Source organism: Tetrao urogallus, assembly GCF_951394365.1.
Source record: "Tetrao urogallus genome assembly, chromosome: Z".
NCBI classification, from domain to species: domain Eukaryota; kingdom Metazoa; phylum Chordata; class Aves; order Galliformes; family Phasianidae; genus Tetrao; species Tetrao urogallus.
The window spans coordinates 26,723,520-26,748,775 of NC_136816.1; the positions used below are offsets into that span (position 1 = coordinate 26,723,520).

At 33.9% G+C, this 25,256-nt stretch overlaps 1 protein-coding gene across 1 annotated transcript in view; it reads left to right on the plus strand.

The window, feature by feature from the left end:
• Positions 1 to 25,256, plus strand: part of FBXL17 (F-box and leucine rich repeat protein 17) — a gene marked incomplete at both ends in the record, with an annotated part of 274,001 nt that overhangs the window by 168,148 nt on the left and 80,597 nt on the right. The window contains one exon of the mRNA XM_079548625.1: positions 16,751 to 16,827. Within this exon, the coding sequence (XP_079404751.1) occupies positions 16,751 to 16,827 (77 nt within the window). The remainder of the gene's footprint in view (positions 1 to 16,750; positions 16,828 to 25,256) is intronic.

The window sequence follows — 25,256 nt, forward strand, 5'->3', positions numbered from 1 at the left end:
TTTGCATTGATTGCCATACACATTTATCTAGATTTTATCATAAGATTAAATAGGAAACTGCATATCTGTTTACATGTGTAGTCACATATATACAGATGTAGATACGAAAGGTAATACTCAGCTCGGAATTATATGGACAGTTAAGTATTAAGGCTATCATGATACTTATGACACAGTGTGTCTCAGTATTACTGCTCATGTTTACTGGTCAGTGATAGTTATGTTAATTAATTGTTTTTTTAAGTGATTTTTGTAAGTGCACCTAAAATCAGAACTGCTATTTCAGATTCCACTCAGGATAAAAACACATCTTTGTTATTTCTAATTTTCAAGGTATCTAACTTGTGTCAATTACTTTGTCAAGTGTGTAAATCTGGCACACTAAAAAATGTAAGTTTCTTCCATCTTCTTGGAATTATTTACACTTTATAAATGCTTTGCGTTGTTATTCATACTTTAATTTATATTTGTACTTAATATAAGGAGCTCAAGTAGAATTGTGAACTGCTATTTGTTACCCTGCAGAAAGTCTTGTGAAGAAGCCCAAAACTTTTAATAAGGCCTACTGTGTTTAGAAAGTGTGAGGGCTGTTCTGGAAATAATGCCTCCTATTTTATTATGTTGGCCTGTGACATCAGAGGCAAATGTTGAAGGTGTAATAGTGGAGGTTGAACCTTCCCACGAATATTTTATTACATTTTGTTGTCTTGCGACAGACAGCAGCAGAGGGGCAGTCTGCCAGGGTGGTGTCTGACTTGAAAATGTCTATGAGGCAAAGATGTGTCATTGAATTCCTTACTCATTATCACCCATTGACATTCATCGACACATGCTGTTTGGTTCTGGAGACCAAGCAGCGTATTTGAGCACAGTGAGGTTGTTTGTGGTGCATTTCAGTAGTGGTGAATATAACAACAAGTGATGTAAAAACAAGCCATGTTCTGGATGGCCATGCAGGTGTTTTACAAGCATGACATGCAGGCTCTTGTTCATAACTGGCAAAAATGTGTAGCTAATCTGTTGGCTATGATGAAAAATAGTGTTTTGTATCAGAGAATTTTCTCTCTTGAATAGTGTTATTGTGCTTAGTATCTCTTGTAGTTTCCATGGAAACAAATCCTCATCTGGAGTACTGCGTCCAGTTCTGGGCTCCCCAGTACAAAAAAGACAGGGATCTCTTGGAAAGAGTCCAGTGGAGGGCCATAAAGATGGTGAAGGGCCTGGAGCATCTCTCCTATGAGGAAAGGCTGAGTGAACCGGGTCTGTTCAGCCTTGAGAAAAGAAGACTGAGAGGGGACCTGATCCAGCTCCATAAATATCTAAGGTGTGGGGGGCAGAATGGCGAGGCCGGACTCTTTTCAGTGGTGAGTGGAGACAGGACAAGGGGAAACGGCCGGAAACTGCAGCACAGGAAGTTCCGCACAAATGTGTGCAAGAACTTCTTTACAGTGAGGTGACGGAGCACTGGAACAGGCTGCCCAGGAAGGTGGTGGAGTCTCCTTCTCTGGAGATGTTCAAGACCTGCCTGGATGCCTACCTGTGTGACCTGGTGTAGGGAACCTGCTTTGGCAGGGGGGTTGGACTCAATGATCTCTGGAGGTCCCTTCCAACCCCTACAATTCTGTGATTCTGTGAAATAGGAGGCATTACTTTTGGAGCCTCCTGTGTATATGAATATAATAAGTAGTGGCAGGGAATATCTGCACTAAGTAAACATTTATGCCATTGAGCCAATACATTATTCAGTTCTGGGTTGTTAGTTCAACACATGTCAAACAGTCTAATTTTCTCTTTGATTTTTAATAATACTATTTTCAAAAGGATTTTTTAGACATGAGTTTCTTCAAATGCTTTTCAATCCAGGGAACTCCATTTCCCACATAAAACATTCACTAGCTCTTCTATTTTCATTTTTTTTTTCCTGATGACTTTAGTAATTTTTTTTCCTCAACATTGAGTTAATTTACTCAGTGTGTAATTTACCTCTGCAGTTTTGGAAGCTCTTCATGGGTTATATCCTTTCCTCCCACTCCTTTTCCTTTTCTGTGAATGAGAAAGTCAAATCACGTTTTTTCGTCTGCTGATTTTATTTCTTTCAGATGCTGGCTCTTGACTGTAAGTTTACAAGTATGATAATAAGTTCTTAATTACATCACTGTTACTGTCTTCAAAAACCACTGTTGAAATATTTGAGAATCCTTGAGAACAGTTTAACAACAACCTCTGTGTGACTTTGACCCTTAGTTGAGTGCTTTTAAAGATTATTAGCCACTTCTGTCTTACTTGATCTTGATGGGTAGAGAGGCCTATGAAGAATTATTTGAATGACTGAACTTCTGCTGTTTTACACAAATCACTGAGGTCATATTTGAGTTATTTTATGTGAGACATAAACAAAATTTAGAAGAGTGCTATATATTAACCTAGGGAGTATATTCTTTTTCTTCCTTTTTTTTCATCCTGTGTTTTGTACAAATACGGGGGGAAAAAAAAACAGACTTTAAAGGTCAGGGATATTTGCACAACCCTTTTCTTTTTTCTTGACTTCAACAATTCGAGAATTTTTTCAAAAGCTTTAATTTTTAGTTTGTTGCAGTAGCAGCAAATGCAATGAACGTCACCTATCTTCCGAGCATTTCCTTTGAGGGAAAGTAGGAATAAATTCTTCTCTTATCACTTTTCTTCCTACAGACCTTCCACGTTAAAGTTTTTCAAACCATGTAGTAAATGAAATCCTCCCATTCTTCAAACTTAATCTGAAAATTCTTTCATTGTATTTGAGAAATGTCACTGTTGTCACCCCTCGTAACTCTCAAATCTGACTTGAACCCATTAACTTGTCACAGATGTTAAGCCGTGTTATTCTGGGTAAGAACAATAGTGAGTAACGTTGAGTGTAAGTCTGAAAATGTTTGAAAAAGTCTGAAAAGTGGACACTGGAGGGAGACTGTTAAGAAAGTGAAGACAGAGTAACTGTTTTCTCATTCTGACTTCTCAATGTAGCTACCAGCCTATTCTAGGCATTTGAAAGTACAGCCACCCCTGATTTAATAGTTTTCATCATTCTCAGGAAACGCGCTACAGAATGCATCGTGTAAAACAACAGAAGCAATGAACACAGTGTTGTTGCACTCATCAGGACCTATTCCTCTATAATAGACCAAGGGTTTATGAGCCCATTTACTGTTGCTTCTGCTGCTGCTTCTTTTTTTTTTTTTTTTTTTATTTAAAAAAACACAAGTTAAGCTTCTGAGCAGTTTGACAAAAAGTATTATAAGAAGACATTTAGTATGAGACCTATGTCGTTTAAACCAGATTACTAGATATAATAAAAATGTAGTATTTATAATAGAAATGTAGAAATGAAGTAGTTCAGCTCATCTGTGAGTTTTTGATACTTTGAACTGAAGCAGGAATATCAGTGACAGCCTCTTAGCAACAGGAAGTGTCCCAGTCTGCAGTCAGAAATTAGTTAAAAAACTTTATGTGGTAGCATAGGTTCATTTTCATTTTTGGGATTAAAATAATTGTGTTTTTTGTTTTAAACTTCTTTTGGCAGAGATCTTTCTGGGGGAAACAGATGTTATATAACCAGATACTTCTAGTGTTAATAAGGGTGTACAAGATGCTGTGTGTCAAAGCATCCTGTAGTACTTGTGCCATAGTTCTTAGTCTTATTTTGGAGCCCAGAGGGTGGCAGTGAAGGCAAAGTTTTCCAGTGTCCAAGCATTTCTCATAAAGACAAAGCCATGCTTACAAACGGAGACATTTTAGAAATCACCAGATTGCCACTGGCAAAAACAAACTGACTGAGAGAGAATTTCATTGTTTATAGACACCTGCAAGAGAAAGATACAAGAAACCAAGATTTGAGATTTCTTAAATTGCTGTAGTATTCCGTTCAGGAGCAAACTTCAGTTTAATAATTCCTTATATTGAAGGAGAGTGAAAATGGTTCAGGCTAATGAATCAGCAGTTGATGGTACTTATGCTGATGCCAACTGATTGGCAAGAATTACAGCTGTTCCTTTATTCCAGCACTGGTAATGTAATTAAAGGGCAGAGTGCTCTTCATGTTCAGATTTAGCTAAGGAGGTACCTGGATTCCATTTAGATATCTCTCTCACTTGTGTATGATTACTGAGACTTCAGCTTCTTGAATCGGGATGTAAAATTGTAAGAGCATATTACAGTAACAACAGTTTATCTATTTCATAGAAAACCATAAGTAGCAGTTGTTTACATCCAAAATGTGATTGATTAAAATTCATTTTAAAAGAGGTGCTACCCTTTTTAAGACAGTATCTACTGATATTTGCCAATTGTCTGGATTTGGAATCAAGGAAATCTATGGATAGAAGATTCACACTGTCTTCGATAATTATAAAACTCTATAGAATGTCAGAGTCAAAGTGACTGGAAGGAGTATACTTTTGAAATGAATTATTTCTGATCAACACTAAAAGGAGTTCTCCAGAAATCATTTCTTGTCAAATTGTAAAATAGTTGTAGCTCTTAGATTTTATAGCAGTAAGAATGTGACTGTGACCTTATTCATCCCTGACACGATGAAGTTTATATTCATACCAGTGGGTTTTATCCTTAGGAGAAAAATAACATCATTCTAGTGATTTCCATTAACTTTATGCATATGTTTAACACATACAGGGTTGCAGTGCTTTTTAAGGGTAATTGTAAGGGGTGAAATTATGTCATAATCCTCACATTTCTAAATTGATGTTTGATAATTACTTTCTTAAATGGTAAATTTTGTAGTACTCCTTTTAAATATACAGCTCAGAAGTATTAAGTTAGCTTTGATAGTAATTTACTCTGTAATGTTTGCAAAAATACCTAAAACAAAAAGCAAGGTAGCCCTCATCTGTCATTCAAGTAAAATATAATTCAGCAATCTTTTCCTTCTTTTTCCTTACAGGGTTCTTAACTTGAGTATATCTTTGAGCATGTAGCTGTGTCACATATTGGGAGAGATTTTTTGTCAGCTAAGATGCATTGGTAATATATTTTTTAAATAAAAATACAAGCTGTAATCAGGAATCTAGAAAAGTGCATTAGAAAATGGTCACATTCTGTACAATCTGCCGTTCTGGAAGTTTTAGAGAATTGTAGCTTCGAAGATTCAGATATCTAAGAAATGTATGTAGGAGAAATGAATACATCAGAAAGTATTTTAAAGAGGACAGGAGTAAAATACATCTAGCAGTGATTGCTGAATTACAGCTTATTAGAAGGTACAGAGACAAATACTTTTTCTGTCAGTTGGTCACCGCCCTGTTTAAACGTGTGTTACAATGGAACCTGCAAAAACATGGCTTTGTCCATGAGTTACAGAGCATGAGTTACAGACTCTTGTTAGTCTGGGTCTCTAATAGAAATTTACTGTCTTATTAAGGGATATGATATTACTTGACATGGAACCTGTACTCTTCTTGGTCTTTAAGTACTTCACCTGCTTGTTCCACTTATCATGGAAGAATTATTTAATTTGTCTAGCTTAAGTTTCATCAGCGTCCTAACCCCTGTCACAGGGTAGGTGAATTTTACTCAGTTTTATTCATTAGAGGGCGGTGACAGCTTGGAAGTATTCACACTTTACTTCATCAAAATTACACACAAAAAAAACCCTTTTCTGAGGCCTTCCAGTTTTAGAGTTCAGTTAATTCTGCCGTAGCTACACAAGTCAAACTAGTGGGGGCAATCATATTAAAATCAATAAAAGAGAAAGATCAGGTGAGCATAAGACATTTGAGATCTACTTACTGTTTTAGTAAACCTCTTTGTTTTTACAAGAGAAAGAAGCAGAGCTACTGTCCTTATTTTCTCAAAACTAGCAGAGATGCCAAACAAAAAGTGTTGCCACATACTTAAACAAGAATTCATACAGTTACAAGAAGGAAGTAATGAGAGCGCTGTCTTCTAAGTCTAGAATTAAACTCAAGGTCATTTAAATCAAAAAAGGCATTAGGATTCCACATAGTAATGGATTAATTCTAAATCTAGAATTAAGCCTGAAGTCACTTAAATCAAAAAAGGCATTAGGATTCCTCATATTAATGGAATTGCCTGACTTCAGAATTCATAAGTACCATTATGTAACAACTGGCTACATGAACATGAAAAGCGACTGCTTTTTTAGCACGATTTGTTAGCTGATTTAGATTGGTTTTGGTTTGGTTTTAAGAAAAAGTGAAATCTTATTTTTGATCAGTTAAATAATGCTAATAAATTTTGTTCACAGTCCCAAGCAATAGCTTGAGCCTGTATGATTCCTGGTGTGCCCAACAGTATAACATTAACTTAAATGCATCTTCATAAGTACATGTGACACTAATTACTGATGGAAATATTTGAAGATCTTGTTCAGACTTTGAAGTGGCAGGGGTAGTTAAGCTTGACATCAAGCAAGTTTGAACACCTCATACTGTTTCTGGCCACATCACTCTGTTTGGAGTTACGCATTCAAAATTACTTGCCATGACAAAATATTTTTCATTCATGATTTATGGAAAAATGTAATTTTGCTTTCTAGCAAAGGATCATTCTCTCTAAACCAGACTTACTCTACGTACTTGATGTTGAATTTAGCAAGTGTCATCTGGAAATTGAAATTCGAGCATAATATATTAGCACATTTTTCAAACCAATGTGAGGACATTGCCTGTTCTTTTTGCGTTTGCTGTTTGATGGGACTACAGTTGTTCACTCCAAAAACAAGTTTTCAGGCCTCCTGTGAGCTTACAGATCTAGTGACAAGTAGAAACTCATGTTTACCTGTGTTTGTTATAGGAACATGTAGGCTTCTAAGAATATCAAGGAGCTGTTTATCTATATAATAATCTGAATATGTAATATGCTGCTATACTATGTCTAGCAATGAGTAACAGACTCCTTGATGTGTTCTGCCAATAACCTGTGATTTACTTGAGGCTTCCATGTGAACCTCGTACATCAGTGATTGAATCAGAACTAAGAGAGTGAGAATGCAATCTTTTCCAATTATGTTTATCAGCCTAGCTTATGAATATCTTAGTACACAGTGCGCTACAGAAAGCATGATATCCTCTAACTGTATTTACACTTGAAGCACTGTGTGCTTGTTATTTAAGAGGTTTCTTCTTGCATGTTTTCTAATAATGTAAAATAAAAGCAGTGGCAGCCACAGAAATTCTGAACATGGTTTATGTCAGAATTATTTTGGCAAACAGTTTCTGCTTCGAATTAATTTCTTAATAAGCCAGAATGTTGTGAATAGTGGGCATATTGCTTTCGCCAGCTGACCATCAGCATGCTTCTGCTGTCTGGGTTACTTAGCTGCCTGGAAATGGATGTGGAAAGCCAACTTTTGCCTTCTGTGATTTCTCAGAGTTGCACATATGGAAAATATGTAATATTTTCCTGCTTCCCACTGTTCCTATCAAGTGCATACACTAACTGCTTTGCTTTCTCCCCCATCTTCCCTGGTGAGTGAAGAAATGTGCCTGTATTACTTTTACAAAGAAATGACTTACACAGATATTGGCAATCCCGACTCAGTTTGACCTGGTTTAAGTGACTGACAAAGTTTGGAGCTAAGACTAATATAGTAACATTGTGCTTTCCTTGGAAGGCTTCAACCACTAGCAACATTTATTACTTTAATGCAAGATATTTAGAATGAAAAGATATATTTAAAGTTGTGAATGAAATTAATGTGGCTTGTATTAGCCCTAATTTAAATATATTATTGGAGGAAAGTATGGAAAGACACATCTGCAGTTAAGTAATTTCATATTTTTAAAAAATGTTTTGTTAATAGTGGTTTATTAAGCATTCTGTGGAGTTATATTTACATATAGTGATTTGTGAATACATGACATAATTCTTGTTGGAGTTCTCTGGAGAAGCAAAAATACAACCCACAGAAATTCAGTTGGCTTTTTCTAATGTTATATTTTAATTGACTGTGCAATTTCAAATGATTTTGACAGTTGCACCCTTGTGGGTCCACTTGGATCAATTTAAGAAATCATTTTAAGCTTTTTCTCCTTGTACTGTAGCTGAATCTAATGATCAGTGTCAAAGCAAAGATGATATTACGGAATTAGATAACTTTTTCTTTTCTGTTTCAGTATAAAGTTAGCTGAGGCTTGCTGGAAAATCATCTAAACTTTGACAAAATTTAGGATATTTAGATGAACGCACAGAGAAATGTAGCTAGAAGATAATAATTTGTTAACTGCTCAAGTAGATTAGGAGGACAAATTTATCAAATCCACAGAATTCCAGTTGTTCTTAAGGTTGTTTTTTTAACCTTGTTTCAGGTGGCAGTTCATTACATTTTAACTTCATGTTTTGGATAGTCCATGAGACGCTGTCTGCAGATGCAAATACATGCAAATAACACTTAGAGTATATTTCTTATATAACAAATACAAACAGTGCAGTGATACACCAAATATATGAGCATGCTCAGTAACCTAACAAAATTAGAACCATTTCAGCAAGACTCAGGAGACCCTAAGACAGGTGAAACTGAAAATATTTGTTGTGATGCTTTAAATCAGGAATACAAACATTTGTCTTCTTTGTTTCATTGTGCTTGCAGTTACTCAGTTAGAAATTATCCAAGTACTGAAATTTGCCGTGTCTTGTCACTAGTCAAAAGGGCACAGCATACTCAAATGCCCTGTCTAACCAGATCATTTTCCAGTAAGATTGCATTAGGAGTTACTCCATGAATACTATTACGTGAAGATCATACATTATTAGATGGTACTAAAAATCCATACTTGGAATTGACAATCTATTAAGATTTTAACATGTGGAAAGAAATAGTGTTCTCTAAGTTTCAAATAAATGTGACTGCTAGTGTCTTACCTGAGCTGAAAGAAGGATATTTTGCTTAATACTAAACATAGAAAGTACTCAAGCTTTTTTTTTTTCCACTTTCTCCAAGCAGTGTGCCAGTAATAGAAATGCTAGCCACGCAGCTCTGTGGAAAGGAATGCATAATCATTTAATGAAGAAGTTCTGGAATTTGCCTTCAAGCATTATTTCTTTTTTTTTTTTTCAGTAAAAGTCATTGCACTGCAATCTCAGTGCCTTCTCTCTAGGTTAAAGTAAAGTTTTTAAGGACTTTGGCGTTTTTATCAAGATGTATATAGTATTTCATTGCAAGTCACAGTTTTTAGGATTTTAGAAGACATGGAGTTTTTTTCTCAGCTAAAAACTGTACATTGGAAAATTTCTGGTAGTGCACAATGCATGTAATAGACCTAATTTCATGCACAAGCTCTGCTGTGACGTTTACCCAATGGACCTTAGTTAGCCTGAGTTTAGAGTTCAGTTATTGCTTTCATTATTTAATGTCTCCTTTAGAGTGTGTGTCCAAAAATGTTTTGAGCTTGATTTTTTTCTTTCGTTAGTATTAGTAACATCTAGGGCATTAAATTAATGCAATGGGTCTACCGACTTGCTTTAATTCGTAAAATATGGAGAGATCGGACCTCAGATCACTTCCAAATATAGATGAATTATGACAATAACTGGATTTACTTACATATATTTTCCCATTTTGTTATCTTGGTTCTCAATCTGCTCTGACATCATTTTGTAGAAGCAAGAAATCTGTACAAACTTGAATGTCATTCAGGATGGAGAAGAAAAATCAGATATTATGATAGGAGAATTTTTCCAGACATCTTCCTCATATGTTGTAAAAGATTTTACTTTTAATGCTGTCTAATGAAAGAGATTAGCTCTCCCTGTAAAACTTGCTCATCTCATATAAATTTAACTCTTAGCAGTACTACTGATTCTAAGAATAGAATTCTAGGAATTGAAAACTAGCATAAAGACCATTTCTGGGAAATGGAGTTCCCATGTCATATTTACTGTTAAATTTGGAAGCTTTCTTTGAGGAAACTGATTATGAATATTTTGATTCTATAAGCTGTATCTTAATGAGATGTCACAAGGACTAGGGCCATCTGAGGCTTGAAGTAAGTAAATGTAACCTTTAACAGGTCATGAAGATGTAAGGCCACCCTTGCTCAAAGGCTTGTTTTTCCATGCAAGAAATGCTACAATTGTTGGCTCTATATGATTTGTACCAAAGGAATTATGGTAATAATTTACACATCCTTTTTCTGGAATGTCTCCTCTCATATGTGCTCCTCTGAAATTGCAGCAGTGTGGTGGCCTGTTTCTGAGCTGCCATGTTCATCATCAGTTACTGGTCACTGAACTAAATATCTGGCCAAGACACACATTCAGCATCTGAATCTCAGCACATCTCATAGGTACACTTCAATTGCACTTAAGTAAATAAAAAGGAAACAGTGAAAGATCAAGCAGTTTGTGTGAGTTCACAAGGATTTGCTTATATGCATAGAAATAAAAGCTGCAGTTTTCATGACCTGGTACTTTTTATAGCTTCTGTACAGATTTACTAAATCTGTATGATTTTGTCTTTGTGAATAGATAGTTACCTTTGCACTGCTGTTAGGGCAGTAGCTGTGGGGAAAAAGCCGTATATATGTAACCAATTCATTTTCACGCATTTACACAAATACAGTACAGTAGTCCAGCTATAATGTACCTGTAATCCAAGTATTTACCAGTTTTTAGCTGAAAGACAAAATTTAAATGTTTGAAAAAGGAAGTCATTATTTTTGTAACACAAACCTTGCTAAGAAATGTGCATTGACTTACCTGTAGTTTTCAGTTCTGGTTTATAACAGTTGGCAAGATGTCAGAATGGATTTAAGAAACTATTTGAAATTCTGTATTAACTGGGTCTTTTCATCTGATATCTGAATTCCAAAATATTTTAATATTTTTCAGAAAAAAAAAAAGATGCCATTTAATTATCTCCTATAGACCCTTGCGTGATTACCTGTGGGATATCAGATTCATGAGGGATTTAGAATAAAATCATTTTTCATAGTTGTTTATTTCAGTTAAGTCCATTATGATATCTAGTTTCTTCTAGTCAGAAAGGAACTAAAGGCCACCTGAAATGCTACTACATGTAAATGCCAGATAGCGGAATTAAATAATTTGCTAAATCTCTGCTTTCTTGGCTTAATTGCTTGCTGGCTTTACATACAGTCAGGGTAACAGGAATTATAAAGGCATTTAATTTTAGATAAGACTTCTAATAAATATTTGAAAATAGATATTTATTGGTGAAAGACAGGGTATAATAGCTGGAGCACAGCATAATAGCTGGAGCATAGTGCTGATTAATTTATCTGTGTAATTCTGATTGGAGCTTGCCTGCATCTGAGTAGCATAGAGCGCAATCAGACGCTGTGGGACCTGTCTGCCCTTACCTCTGTAGTTTATGAGTTTCAGTGTGGGGAAAAAAAAAAAAAAGGCTTATCTGTTCTCCTGAGCTCCAAGTAGCAAAACTGTTCGGTAAATCAATTTTTAAATTACATTGATTTTCTAAAGCATACGGGTTTGCTAATCAGAACTTAATGACTGCCCTGAGATAATTACTGTTAACTTGTGTAACTAGTGACACTTTGCATATTGGATTCAAATGAAAAGTGCTTTTAAAATTCAGTTTGTTCTTATGATTGAAAGTCTTAGTCAGTTTTGTTGTCTCTGTGATTAGTTTCTTATAGATGCAGTTCTCAGTGTTCTCAAAGTACTTTAAAAATACATATTTTGGGTGTAATTGAAACATTCACATGGCTGTACAAATTTTGTGCCAGTGTAAGAAGTAAAGACAAGTTAAATCACACCTTTCACTCTTGTAAAGTATTAGAAAGCATACATTTTGAACTGTAGTTCATGATGTAAATAAGTTGATAAATAAAAAAAAATGTCAAACCAAGACCAGGTAGCCAGCAGCCTGTCTATTTCTTTGTGAAAGATTTCTGTTTTTCTGTTACATATTTAAGAGTTCTCGTTCTTTGCTGGATCTCTTTGGTTCCCAGTTGTGGTTATGCTTTGAAAAGTAGTGAAGTGTTCACTTTTCTGCTTAGAGAGAAATTATGCCAATCAAATGCAAAGAAGCCATATAAACAATCTGATGTTCATTTTGAATCATACCAAGGGAGTGTGTTAATGTCTCCAGTGTTACCTTTCTTTTTCTTGTCTATAGAAGTTTAAAAAAAAAACTTGTACAGTGATTGAAAATCACTTCCTCAAGTTGTGATCTCTTAACCAGTGTATGGCAACTCTAATTAGTTTCACTCAGGGATGGAGAACATCTTGAACTATAACAAGGTCTCCTAGGACCACTTACATAACAAATATACTAGTCATGTTTTCTCATTAGCTCCTTTCAGTTGTCACAAACATGATTTTCCAGTGTTTTTAGAAACAGACCAAAAATAAACATTGTGTGTGTTAATTATTTTACCATTATTCAAAAATCTTTTGAATCTTTTCGGTGGAAGTTTCATAGTTTAATTCATTAACCTCAAGCAAGTCAAAAAATGTAAGGCTCAGGTGGCTTAAGAAAGAGCAGTACTTTCTGAGTGATTCATTTTCTTCTTGATCGTATTTTTTTCTGTTTTTAGGCTCTTGCCTAAAAGGAATGTCAGCAACCTTGACTTCATGAATCAATTGTACAGATGCATATGTGGGAGCCAGCGAGATTATAGGCCTACGTTATAAGTCATCAGTAAACTTGTCAGTTTCTCAGTCATGCAGTTTTGTTGCTTTTGCAGAAGAAACTTGTTTACAGAAGAGTTTTATGCCTGTAACATTTTGTTCATGAATGTAGTCTGCTTGGTCTGGTATTCATTTACGTGCAATTGGTGTAAGTTTCTATGGTTTCTCTAACCCAGATTGAAAGTTTTGTCCCTGAAATAAATTGTTGGAATTTTAGCAGCACTGTATCAGTACTATTTACTGCTTGAAATTTGCTTGGTTTTTCAAACAGCAAGAAATTATTACACTAAGAGTTTTCTCATTCTGGGAATATAAGTTGCACTTTGGGGAGCTGCAGTGTCAATGCATTCAAAATTAAAGGAGTGAGTGAGTTCTAGTTGTCTACAAACGTCTGCAGTCTTGTAGCTCTAATTTAAGTTAGCGTTACATATGTGTGTTTTTAGTGATATGCTTGGTCTCTGAAATACTGTTTGACATTTTTTTCTGTGAAATCACTTTCTGCTATTCCATTTTTGCGTAGTGTGTGATATTAATTTCTTACTCTTAGAATCAAATGCAATAAAACTGAATTGCACATCAGTCTATCAGAGAACAGCCTTCATCAAATATTTAGTGCATAGAGGAAAAACTTATCATAAGAATTTCTTAGGTAATATTTCAGCTTAAATGAGTTAGGAATTCCTTTCTAAAGTATTTCATGTTTTCGTATTTTCATGTCTTATATGGTTCTAAGTAACACTGATTTAAAAAGAGGAGATTTGTGTTTTAGTCAACTCGTATATATTCATACTTGCATGCTTTCCAAGCTCAAATTTTAGTCTTATTTTCCTAGCCCTTGGCTGATGAGCCCTTGGATCGTTGCTAGTAATTTATTTTGAGTGTAAAAATTGCTTTTCTTCCTGGAAGAATGTTTGCATTTTAATACATTTGGCGGAAAAATATAATAGAAATGTCTCTTTCCCTGTAAATTACTTACTTAATCTTTTTTTTTTTTTTTTTTTGTTTTATGTCTTTTTTTTTTTCAGTTAAAACTGATTTAATGAACTGAAAAAAAATCTGTTCAGTCCCCTTCAGTTAAGAGAATGAAAAAGCTTCTTTTTTCCTCTGCCTTGGAACACAGCAGTTAACATCATGTTAGCTCTCTGGCAGGCACGGATTAATCTTCAAGCATTTCTGGGCTTCGTTTGTCTGTTTTTCCATTACTTCATCATTTGCTACTGTTTCAAATAGTAACTTTACTTCTTTTTACCAGTATTATTCTGATGTATTAAGATTAGACTTTTTCTTTACCTGGAATTTTATTCGGGTTTAGGTATTACATTTGATATTGCAAACATTAAGAAAATGAGTATTTTTAAAATTTGTACTCTTAAAAAGCATGCACATACACATGCCACCTTAGATTTGTCTAATTCAACAAAATGTACATATGTACTTCAAAAGATAGATGTGACAATCATAGGATATAATTTTGATGGATTATAACAACAGAATTATCATGACTTGATCCTTGCTTTCTGGAAAAGGTTAATATCATTTTGTTCTTTTACCCTTTTTCTTTCCTGTCATGTTTAACAAAGATTAAAAAGATAAAAATAATAACTATAAAACTGTTCTTATTTTTCCATATGTTGTAAAAGCATCATTTACTAATAATTATGTATTGTGTGACCCTCCACAGAGCAGAGGCTATTGATGATATAAATTGCCACTTTTGGTACTGTAAGTTAATGTACATATGGATGATCCATAGAAGGGATGATGGAAATTAAAACTGAACTTAGTACAATTTATGAAGATTATTACAGGTTGATGAAGAAATTTGTATATTCCATATTTAAGCTTTGTTAAACACTTTTCATTTCCAAACTAGAAATATCATTGCCTCTTTGCTTTAGATATTAGGTGATTTTAGTGTCTTTAAAACAATTATAAGAAGTGAGATACTCAAAGCTACATTTTTTTGCTTATTTTTTCTGCCTGTTGAGACTAGCTAAAGATTGTGAAAGATTGGTGGGTTTTAATTTATTTTTTTTTTCCATTTAAGAGGAAATGAACAGTATTAAGTCCAGACTCTAATATATAGTGAATGACAGGGTTTGAAACAGTCAAGCCATTTGAAAAAAAAACTGATGCTTAAAGCCAACACTGTTTGAAGGAATCACTATGAGCCAGTTAACAAAGACTAGTGTCTCTATCAAAATGATGTTTTACAGGAACGAAAGACGTTTTCTATGTACTTTGTAGTTGTTAAAAACCATTGTTTTCTTGGCATGACTCCTAAAAGAAAAATAATTGTCATGTTTGCTAATTGTCAGCAGAGAATCTGCGCTAAAGGGTAAAGAATCTGATGGTTGACTCTGTTTTTATTCTGGATCAGGATGGACTGTGTCAAATACTCTTTTCTGTGTTACTGTAAACTAAAAAGATCTGATTTTGAACACAAGCATTGCCAGTATTTTCTAAATACTTGGTTCACAAAATTTTCAAAGGTCTTCTGAAAATATGTGGTAATGATAAAGAAACTGTGACTAAGGTACTCTTTCAGAGGCATTATATTTTATTAATAGCAGTCAATTTCACTTCTAGATTTTAAAAGGAAGAAGGCAGAGGACAAATACATCTGAAGGGCTATGATTAAGTAATTGTATTTTGTAATCTTTAAGAATTAAGAGGTTGCTTTTAAAATCTAAAATTGGCAGCACGAACGGTAAAATCAGATAGACAGATAATTTAGTAGTAGCAGTGGAGATAAAAAGGGCCCTAGGGGGTGTAGATGTATTTTGCAAAAACTAATGACAAATTCAGGAAGACCTTTTTTTCTTTTCTTTTTTTCTTTTTTTCCAAAATTAGGAAGTAATTTAATTTTGTGTACAGTAGGAGGGTTGATTGAAGAGTCAGAATAGATTATTGTGACTGAATCACTCTGAAAACTAAATGGTTTATCAGGATCAGATAACAAAGAAACAAGATCAGAAGAAATTCTTATGATTTATGCTATAAAATCCTCTTTTTAAGGTATCTCTGCATAGAGACTAACCTAATCATCACCTTAGCTGATCTAATGGAACAAGTGACATATTTCATATTAATGGGACTAAAATTGTATTTTATGAACTGGTGTTTGGAGTGATGCACTGTCAAGAAGGCATTTATAAACACAACAGTTGTGCTTATAATACTTCCATATAAACTTCATCAAAAGTTTATTTTTTTATATACTATTTTATAAGAATTTAAATTTTCTTACTGTTTTTCTTGCTTATTTTTTTTTCTTACATGAAATCAATAATTTTCATGTTTCATTGAAAATTTGTCACAGTTGTGATGAGGCAATCAAATGAGCTATCTTCTCACCTATACAACTTCTGTAGACTCATAGAATAATGAATATTGGAAAAGACCTTCAAGATCACCAAGTCCAACCAACAGCCTTACCTGTTGAGTTCCTTCATTAAATCATGTTTTTCATTACTACATTGACATGTCTCTTAAATACCACCCAGGCCTCCACCACTTCCCTGAGCAGCCAATTCATACTCTCTGTGAAGAAATTCTTCCTAACACCCAATCTCAACCTTCCCTGTAGCTTGTATACCATAGAACAACAATGACATGTAATATTTAATGTCCTAATGAATGTTGACTCCTACAGAAATCACTGAGGAAATGTAAATATGATTTTAAAGTAGCATTTTCTTGTCTTTCTTTGCCATTACAATGCATTTATAGTTTTTTCTAGAAGAGAACTCTCAAAGCTTAGATCTTGCAAGATAAACTTTCCAAAGTTACACGTTAATACATAAATGGAAATTATAAATGGAAATTATGTATTATTTTCCAAAGGATTTTTCTGTATATATTCAAGCAATTCACATGTTGAAAAACTTATGGGAATACTGATATAGAAGCATTTAATATAAAATAATGTTTTTCTCCAGTGTATTACTCATTAATGTGCCTGCATGCTGCCATATGTATTTTCAGTGTGGGATTGTGTGGAATAATTTACAGAATAAAGAAATTGAGCTTTGCTATATTGCAGCTATGGATTGAACTCTTCCTTTTTAAAAATTGCCTATTGTTCTTTAACTGCGATTTTACTCTATATGTCTTCCAGGTGTGTGGAGGTGATTGCCAAAGAAGGACGGAACCTGAAAGAATTGTATTTGGTATCGTGTAAGATCACTGACTATGGTATGTAACATTTTTGCTCCACTAGGTTTGTATAGGAACTCTATTAAAACTGTTGGAAGTGTATAAATGCACATTTTCAAAACATATACCCATAAAAATAGGACATGTTTTACTTGCTTGAAAAGATATGTGCTAAGAAATATGAAAGTCACTATATATGTATGTGCTGTGAAGTATTGCTTATTTGAACTGGCATTTGTTGTGTAGTCTGGTTTTGCGTCCTTTTAATTGTCCTGGGAATCTGGAGAGCATTTGAGAGAGAATCAAAAAGGGAACGTGCATTTTAAGGTGCTGTGAAAGGATACTCAGGCAATGATGAGTGAATTGATTGCTTCTTGTGGGCATGTATGTTAAATGAACATAGTGATCCCCTTAAAGATGCTTTTATGATTAAGAAAAGAGAGAAGCATTTTAGAAAGTATGCTTTCTATCTGGTAGACCGGATAGAGAAACATAATTCATACTCAATACAAGAAAACTCATAAGTACTTACATTAGTACTTAGGTACTAAGGGTACTGTGTTTTGTTGTGTGGTAGTTGTTTGTTTTCTTTTTTTTCCGCAAATAGCATACTGTTTTCAATTAAGACATTTATTTCTGCAGTAAAATTGTATTCTCAAATGTCAGACTCCCACTTAGACATTAAAATTTTGGTAGGACTTACAAACTTTTACATCTTTAACCTGTTCATTTTGAGTTGTTCGATTCTCATTCACTCTTTTTTGTTTTAACTTTTTACCCCATAGCTTTTATAAAGAATTACTATGTCAAAGTGATAAATTACCTTTCCAGTGGCCTTTTTCCCTTCAGATTTTACACTTTACTGCAGTTTGTATGGGTGCTCAAGGGTATACTGCTCCGCAGAGTTCAGGATTTGAACACGAGGGAGAGTGGGCCAGAAGCACCATTTTCTCTATCTACAGTTGTTTATACTTCCATGAGCAGAATAGATCCTGTCAAAATTGAAAATGTAGATTTTCTTGACTTTCTATTACTTGGCCACGGTGAATTTGTGAATCTGTGAATGGCAATAATCTGCTGGAATTTCATGAAAGGGGATTCTCCCCACAGAACTCAAAGGGACAGTGCAGATGTTTCTTTTCACTGCTATTACATCAGAGGTATTGGATATATTTTTAAGTGAAACTGTCTCTTTGTGTACTATAGATCTGCTAGCTCTGCTTCTTATCCGTACTGACTTTGGCACCCATGTGAAAGTTATTCTAATGGAAAGAATAGAATCCACAACTTGAGAGTTGGTATTCTCAGAATTATTTCACCATTCATTGGCTGCAGTTAGTGAGAGAAAAACAAGATTTCTCTCGGAGGAGGAAAACACACACTGAAGAACTGAAGCAAAAAAATTGCTTACTGGAAAATGAGGGGAGAGAGGAAATGTTCCAAGGTAGATGAAAAGCGGAATGTGCATTTCACAGAATGAATAAGTGGAGAACATATGTCGCATTTAGATGATAATTGCAACCCTACTCATGCAACCTGAGCTTCTGGTGACTTCTGTGTATTAATACTTACCTGTCACTGATGTTTTGGATTCTGCAGTCATTCAGCATTATTGTGTTCAGTTACCGGGTTTCTGAAAAAAATTTTAGTTGACAGTTGACAGGGTCTTACTTTTCGATAAAATTAGATAATTTTAGTAAGGATCAGTAGGCAATCCAGCAAAATATTTGTGATACTGACTGATTTTTATATGGTTCTTAAGACCAATTGATTATCATTATACTCTTCAGCACACCAGTGTGATGACTGTACTCATCTGCTCATGATATCCAAGAACACAAAATAAATCATATAGTGAGGTAGGATTTATACTTTGTGCTTTGTCTGCAAGTTAAAATCCTGCCTTAACTTAAATTGTGATAGCAGGTGAAAATTTGATTAATAAGCACTATTTACTGTGCTGTAAGTTCAATTTGTTGTTGAACTTCATTTATCAAAGAAGCTGCCCCCCTTCCACAAAGGAAAAGAACAGCCATTCTCTTCCTCAGAGCCCTTTCAAACCCTTGTGTACTCTTTGTGTTTGTGGCAAGTAGATGAAATCAGCTAGAAAGTGTATGCCTGGCTTCTTGTGGAATCATTTAGTTGGGTCTCTGCTGGTCTTACAGAGACTTGCAGCTTCACAGTTCGTAGTTGTTTCACAAGGAGGTGGGTAAGTTGTGTCCAGAGATGTGTGAGACCATGACTTGAGTGGGAGCATAGAGCCGTATGTGACTTCATTCTTTTGTTTGATGTTCCTAATACTCCTGAGTCTATGAATGCATTTCTTTTGTTTGTGAAGATACATTAAGCATCATGGTTTTGTTTTTGATTTCGATATTGCAGTCTTGACACCAACTTTTAATTGTTACTGTAGATATTTTCTGTGGGTTTTTAAAACATACCTAGGACTGGTGAGCTGGTTCCTTGCAGTTTGATGAATTACAGATGTGGGTTTTCAAAAACTCTCTTGAAACTGTTCAACTGGTAATGCAAAAGTGGTTACCCAGCTATTGCTGGTGCTGGTTTATGGTTGCTTAGCAGTTCAACTGGAGAAAATAAAAACTGATATTTCTAATTTCCAATAAAACTTAAATTCTCTTGAGATATTAGGAGGTACTTAAGAAATAACATAATTACAGAAAGAATAATAAGAATAATTTTATAAAAAAGAAGAAAGTGTAAACGTTGCCCTGCTCTTAATGTATAGGCACATTCATGTGATCTAATTTCATGTACTCTAGGAAAGATTATGATATGTGACCTTCATAATTGCAATAATTTCTTTTTTTATTATTATTATTCTTTATACAGTAAAGCAATGAGCAAAATAACTAGACATGTTTACATACCATAAATATGCAATTAATATTCAAAAAATATAAAAGTACCAAAATGTACTTTGAAACCTGATAGTTAAAATCCTTTGATTATCCAATGATAATATAGCAATAGGCGTCATTACTTTCTCTGACAAGTTGCTACCCTGAGATATGTTTGGTTATATTACACAAAAAGACAAAAGAGGGTTCAAAGAAGAACTGAAATATGAGTGGATGCTAAAAGTTATCAATTCATGAGTAATATATATATATATTTCTCTATTTTGCACTATATTATTTTGATAACTTCTGAGAACTTTATAGGGTGATGATTTTTTTTAATTTATGCTTGCCCAGCATAATTTCAAAAAAATCCATTTTTATTAGATTTTTGTTAGAATGTAATATGCTAAGTTGTTGAATGAGAGTTTAAATTTTCTTTATATCCAACATATTGTTAAACACTAAATAATCAGTAGCATTTACATAGACTGACAGGAGAGGCTGAATTTGTATAATCTCCAAGATAAACACCTGTTTGCCCAAGAACACAGAGTGACATTAGTTACTCATATTATTTGGCTCTTTTGTTAAACAGTCATGAATTAAGCATGGAGTGTCAGTGTTATCTTTGAATTTCCTGCCTTTTGTTGATTTGTGTCACAAACTTAACATTACTTAAACATAGGAGGTTTTGTATTTAAGCTTTTCCTAAGATCTAGTAAGAAAGCTAGGATTTCTCAGCTGTGGGGAGACTGTGTGTCAAATGAATTAGGCTGATGTGAGGATGTATAACAGTGAGCCAGGGCAGCAAGCACACACAGAATTGTGTAACTGTCTTTTCAATTTTATGCATTGATTCTGGGTTTTATTGATATCCTTAGTGTTGGGAATTTGTTTTAAGCGAATTAATACTTATGAAGTTGGCAGAGGGTGCAGATTGCCGTGCTCTCTGAAGCACAGAAGTGAGATTTTGTATTCAGAGATGAAAAGAAGCTAGCCTATGAAACTAGACTAGATGTTGTAAGGGTATGCTCTCGCAATAATGCCAAGCACAACTAAAAAAGAAGCTGCATTCTTGCCAGTGATGAAGAATAATATTGTTCAGTGTTTAACTTTACAAAAATAGTTCTCTAGTCATTTTTTGACAGTGTATGCAGAAAATCATTTAAAGCAAAATTTAAACCATAGACTTCTGATCAGGAGAAGATAACAACATCAACAATAGCTTTTCAAAGTTAGAGTGGAAGTGCCTGCAAATCAGTGCCTGCTACCTGTCTGTGGTGAGAGATCACTAATGAAGTCTCAGAAAAAAATAAATATCCAAACTGTCACTAACAGAAACATAATTGACACAGTTTGGGGAATACGTTTGCCTCATAACAATTCCTGTCCCATAAGCTGCAGAAGATGACAGTTTGCCTTTTCACTTGTCTTGCATAACGTCTACTATGCTGTAGTTCTGAATTCTGCGTAATTTATTTCTAGCTATTACATAAATTGCTCAGAGCTTATTGGATGAAATGCTTAGCACAAGTGCCTAAATTGGAAGGTATTCTGCACATTCTTTTAAGACTATGAGTACTGAAAAAGAGTTCTCTAGATATTTAGCTTTTTTGCTTTTTAAGGTTGTGAATATTTCTCATGTTGCCCCTTTTTGACATTTACTGGTACATTTGTTGTATTTGAGGACATGATTTTTTAAAAAGGTTTTTCTTTGAGAAGAAAGAAACAAAAAACAACAGAAGCTAAAGGAAAAAAAAAAAGGAGTTTCAGCAAACTGTAATTGAATTATATTCTTTCTATTTAAAAATTTTATAGATAGGACAATGCATTTAAAAATTGATGTCTGGAGGGAAAAGTGTTTATACTATGTCAAGTCCAACTATCACAACATAGAATATAATTGGAAGTTGTGGTTCTTTTTGTTTTGTTTTTTTGGTTTGTTTGTTTTTGTAAAAAAGGGATTATTTCCTGAGAAGTGAAATACAGCCAACAATGTTAAAAAGTTTTTCAAGATGTTGTTGAAGTCTGGTGTTTTAATAGTATTGACTACATATGCCTTCTGTTTTAAAATAAAAGATTTTAATTTTCAAAGTGTTGGATCTTCCTATATATAATATGTTTGTATTCTTATATAGATATATCTAATGAGAGTCTCTTGAGCTTTCTCTCCAATGTTTAGTATTTGTCATGTAAATCTTAAAGAATAAGCATACTCTGGGTATTTCCTTGCAAAAGAATGTTTCAACTTTGTTTCTCACTTGGATGATCAATTCTCAGTAATGCTCAGTCTCATTAAAACTGTGCTTTTCCAAATTTTGATTTTTGTCTTTCTGAATCTGTTTTTAAAATAACATTTAGTTTGAATGCAGTTACTGAGAAAGAAATACATTATTTGTGGGATAAACCCAGCACACATGGATAAACACAGTGGAGCAGGTAGTGAATGCCTTTGTGGGTTAAAAAAATAAAAGTTCCTCTCCACGCAGTACACATTGTGCAATCTCTTGCTTAATTTAGATCATTTAAAATATATTGCTTTCATTTCATCTTTCACTGTTGTTCTGAATTGCTGATATATTGAGTTCTTTTTCTGTCTTTTTTTCCCTGATTTTTTTTTTCTCAGAACTGATTTCTCTCTTCGATTTTCCTATCTCTTGCATAGTTTCTTCTGTCTTGTAGTCTTTCAGTGGTTCAAAGCATTCAAATTCTGTGCTCTTAAGGTGCATGTTCATGCCTTTGTATAGATGTGCAGAAGAACTTTTCAGGATCACATCCTTCCTTTTCATCTTTAGTAATTTGTATGTTATGTATGCCTGTGTTATGTGCATATCAATTGTGTTTAATAGCTCATTAAAGTATTTATTTAGTTAGTTTATGAAGGGAAAAGGATATAGATGTATTCCTTTCTTATTATCTCAATTTTCTTTCTTTCCACAGAATTGTTTTGTTTCTACTTCTGGTTAAGTTACTTAAATGTTCATGAATATGAACTCACTAAAGTAAATAACCAGGATTTTTAATGTTTGTGCCAATTGTTGAGGTTCTTTTTTCCTTTTCTGTGAATAGGTGAATAGGCTATAAGTTTACCTGCAGTAGAGTGAGAATTAATGGAGGGAAGTTACAGGATCTGTTGTATGCATTAATGCTACTTCCATCCTCAACATGCATTATTATTATTATTTGCATCAACATGCAAAATCTCTAACATGCATTAAAATGTTTTTGTTTTGCTTAACATTCTTTCAGGATTCTGAAGCTCCTACTTCATACTTTTATTGAAACTGCAGTTATTGTAAGGATCAGTGAAAGCTTATTCTGGCAATAGAAGTTGGTTACACTGTGTTACATAATTTAGTAAAACAACAGTACAGAGTATTACTATCCCTTCCTCTTTTCAGGTCATTACAATTCATACTGCACAGTGTGCACAGTGAAGATTTGGAGTATTTTCGTGTGTGTCAGAACCTCTATATATTTCCTTTTAACTGCAAGAAAAAATCACAGAATACACAGCTTTTATAAGGACATTTTTCAACTTGCTTGTTTGCATTTTTTTACATTCCTAGAGTTTTTTCATATTGTTGTAAATTAAGCTGTTGGTTGGACTAGTTGTTCATATACAGATATGCATGTACTCACAAAACTTTGTGCACAAGGGATCCTGCTAACATTGAAGCAATGAGGACTGTTATTGTGAGGAAGGAGAGAGGTATGTTTGGAGCATAGGACCCATCAGAGGATATTGGTAGATCTGTTAAGAGTGTTCATGGAGAAAAGAGATAACGTTACTCACCTGTCTGGAGTTTTCAATAGGAATCACTGTTAGGATGAAGCCGAATAGAACTTTGTCAGAAGTAATCACTGATGCAAAAAAAAAAAAAAAAAAAAAAAAAGCCCTTGAAGAAATTTTCAGAAACCCATTTAATTCATAAGTATGAAAAAACTTTTCTTTTTTTTTCTTTTTTATTGTGTAAGTTTTAGGAGTATTCACAAAGTCATGAAAATTCCATGCAGTTTTCTTTAAAAGCTGATTTGAGACACCACTGTGCATCTTCATGACCCATGCAGTGAGATAAATTACAGCAACAGCACGTTCCTCAAATAGCGGATAGCTGCAAATCCTTTGTCCTATAGTAGATAATAAAGGTTTTTCTCTTTATGAGATGAGACAAACTTCTCAACTGTTTTTTGTCATGCTGGATGATGAATTGTACCCCTTAACCTGTACCCTTAGAAATAATGTAGCATAATAGCCAGTTGGAGGAAGCTGAATGTAGATGCACTTTTGAATCATCAACATGCACAGAGCAGAAGCCTATGATTTGTGAACAGTTTGTTCCCAGGTGGTTGTTCTAAATGTGAAAAACAGAGAGGTGTTGTACTTTGGGTTTGATTTGTCATGTGGGGAGATGTATAGGTACTGCTGATTTCGTTCAGTTTCTTCTGTAAGAAGTTGTAACGGTGTTTTGGGGTGTTATTTCGATTCTTTGTCTGGCAAGCTTGGCAGTACTTCATCAACTGTAATAGAAACCTTAATTTTGTACTTTTTATCTCTCTTGAGAGGTGCTTCAGTTAATCTTTGGCAAAATACACCTTATTTATGAGAATCAAGGCAGAAAATTTACTTCTGACATTAAAAAAATTGAAATGGCTACAACCTCTGTGTATGTTTCCAGAAATACATTCTAGGACTCTTGTTTTATTCATTTACTGTATTTACTGTGTTAGGAAACTGTATTATAATGCTGAAATTTCATTTAACCCAGGACCTAGCTACTGTTCTATTGTAATATTTGAGTTTCCTGTTTTACATGACCTTTAGAAAATAGCATAAAGCTTTATTCCTTCATAATGTTATTCTTTGCATTGGGAGCAGTGTTAAGTGCATCTTCACTGAACTGCTGCATGGCAAGAGCAGTTTTGAAATTATTAGATATAGCAAATTATTTGCATCTAAGCACCAATTTAAAAGACAAGTGAATTTTTACTTTTAAACCATGCGGTTTTGATCATATTATAATCGTTGGGGCTTTTGTAATTACTTTTTGTGTATTTTTATAAGCCCACAAGCTGTTGAAGAAAGTGCTGTCATTCTGTGTTTTTAGACTTTTCATTTCAAATTGTTCTTGTTAATTTCACACTGCAATGAATAGTAATACTCCCAACAAAACATTCAGTTTTTTCAGTCTGTGGTAGATGGATTTGAAAAAAATAGCTGTCAAAATGTATGTAATGAGAGTATTTCTTTCTGGGTTAGAATATAATTTAATTTAAATGTTTAAAATATTCAATATTTTCTGACAAATACTAATAAATACTCTCATTACTGCACTGTTGTAGTCTGGTTTTATATTTATTCATCCAGCTTTTGAATTGATGTAAAATTTACCACTAGACCCTTTAATTGGTTGAGAAGCAATTACCAATCCCCTTCAAAAAAAAAAAAAAAAAAGATACGTTAGCAATTTTAAAATGTTTTTATGCAACCTATATTCCTCAGTGGGGAATATCATTATTCTAAATCTAGAAACAGCACTTGCTTATTTTGTAAGTGAGAGGAAATCGGAATTCAAAAATAAAATATTTTATTGAATCTTTTTACAT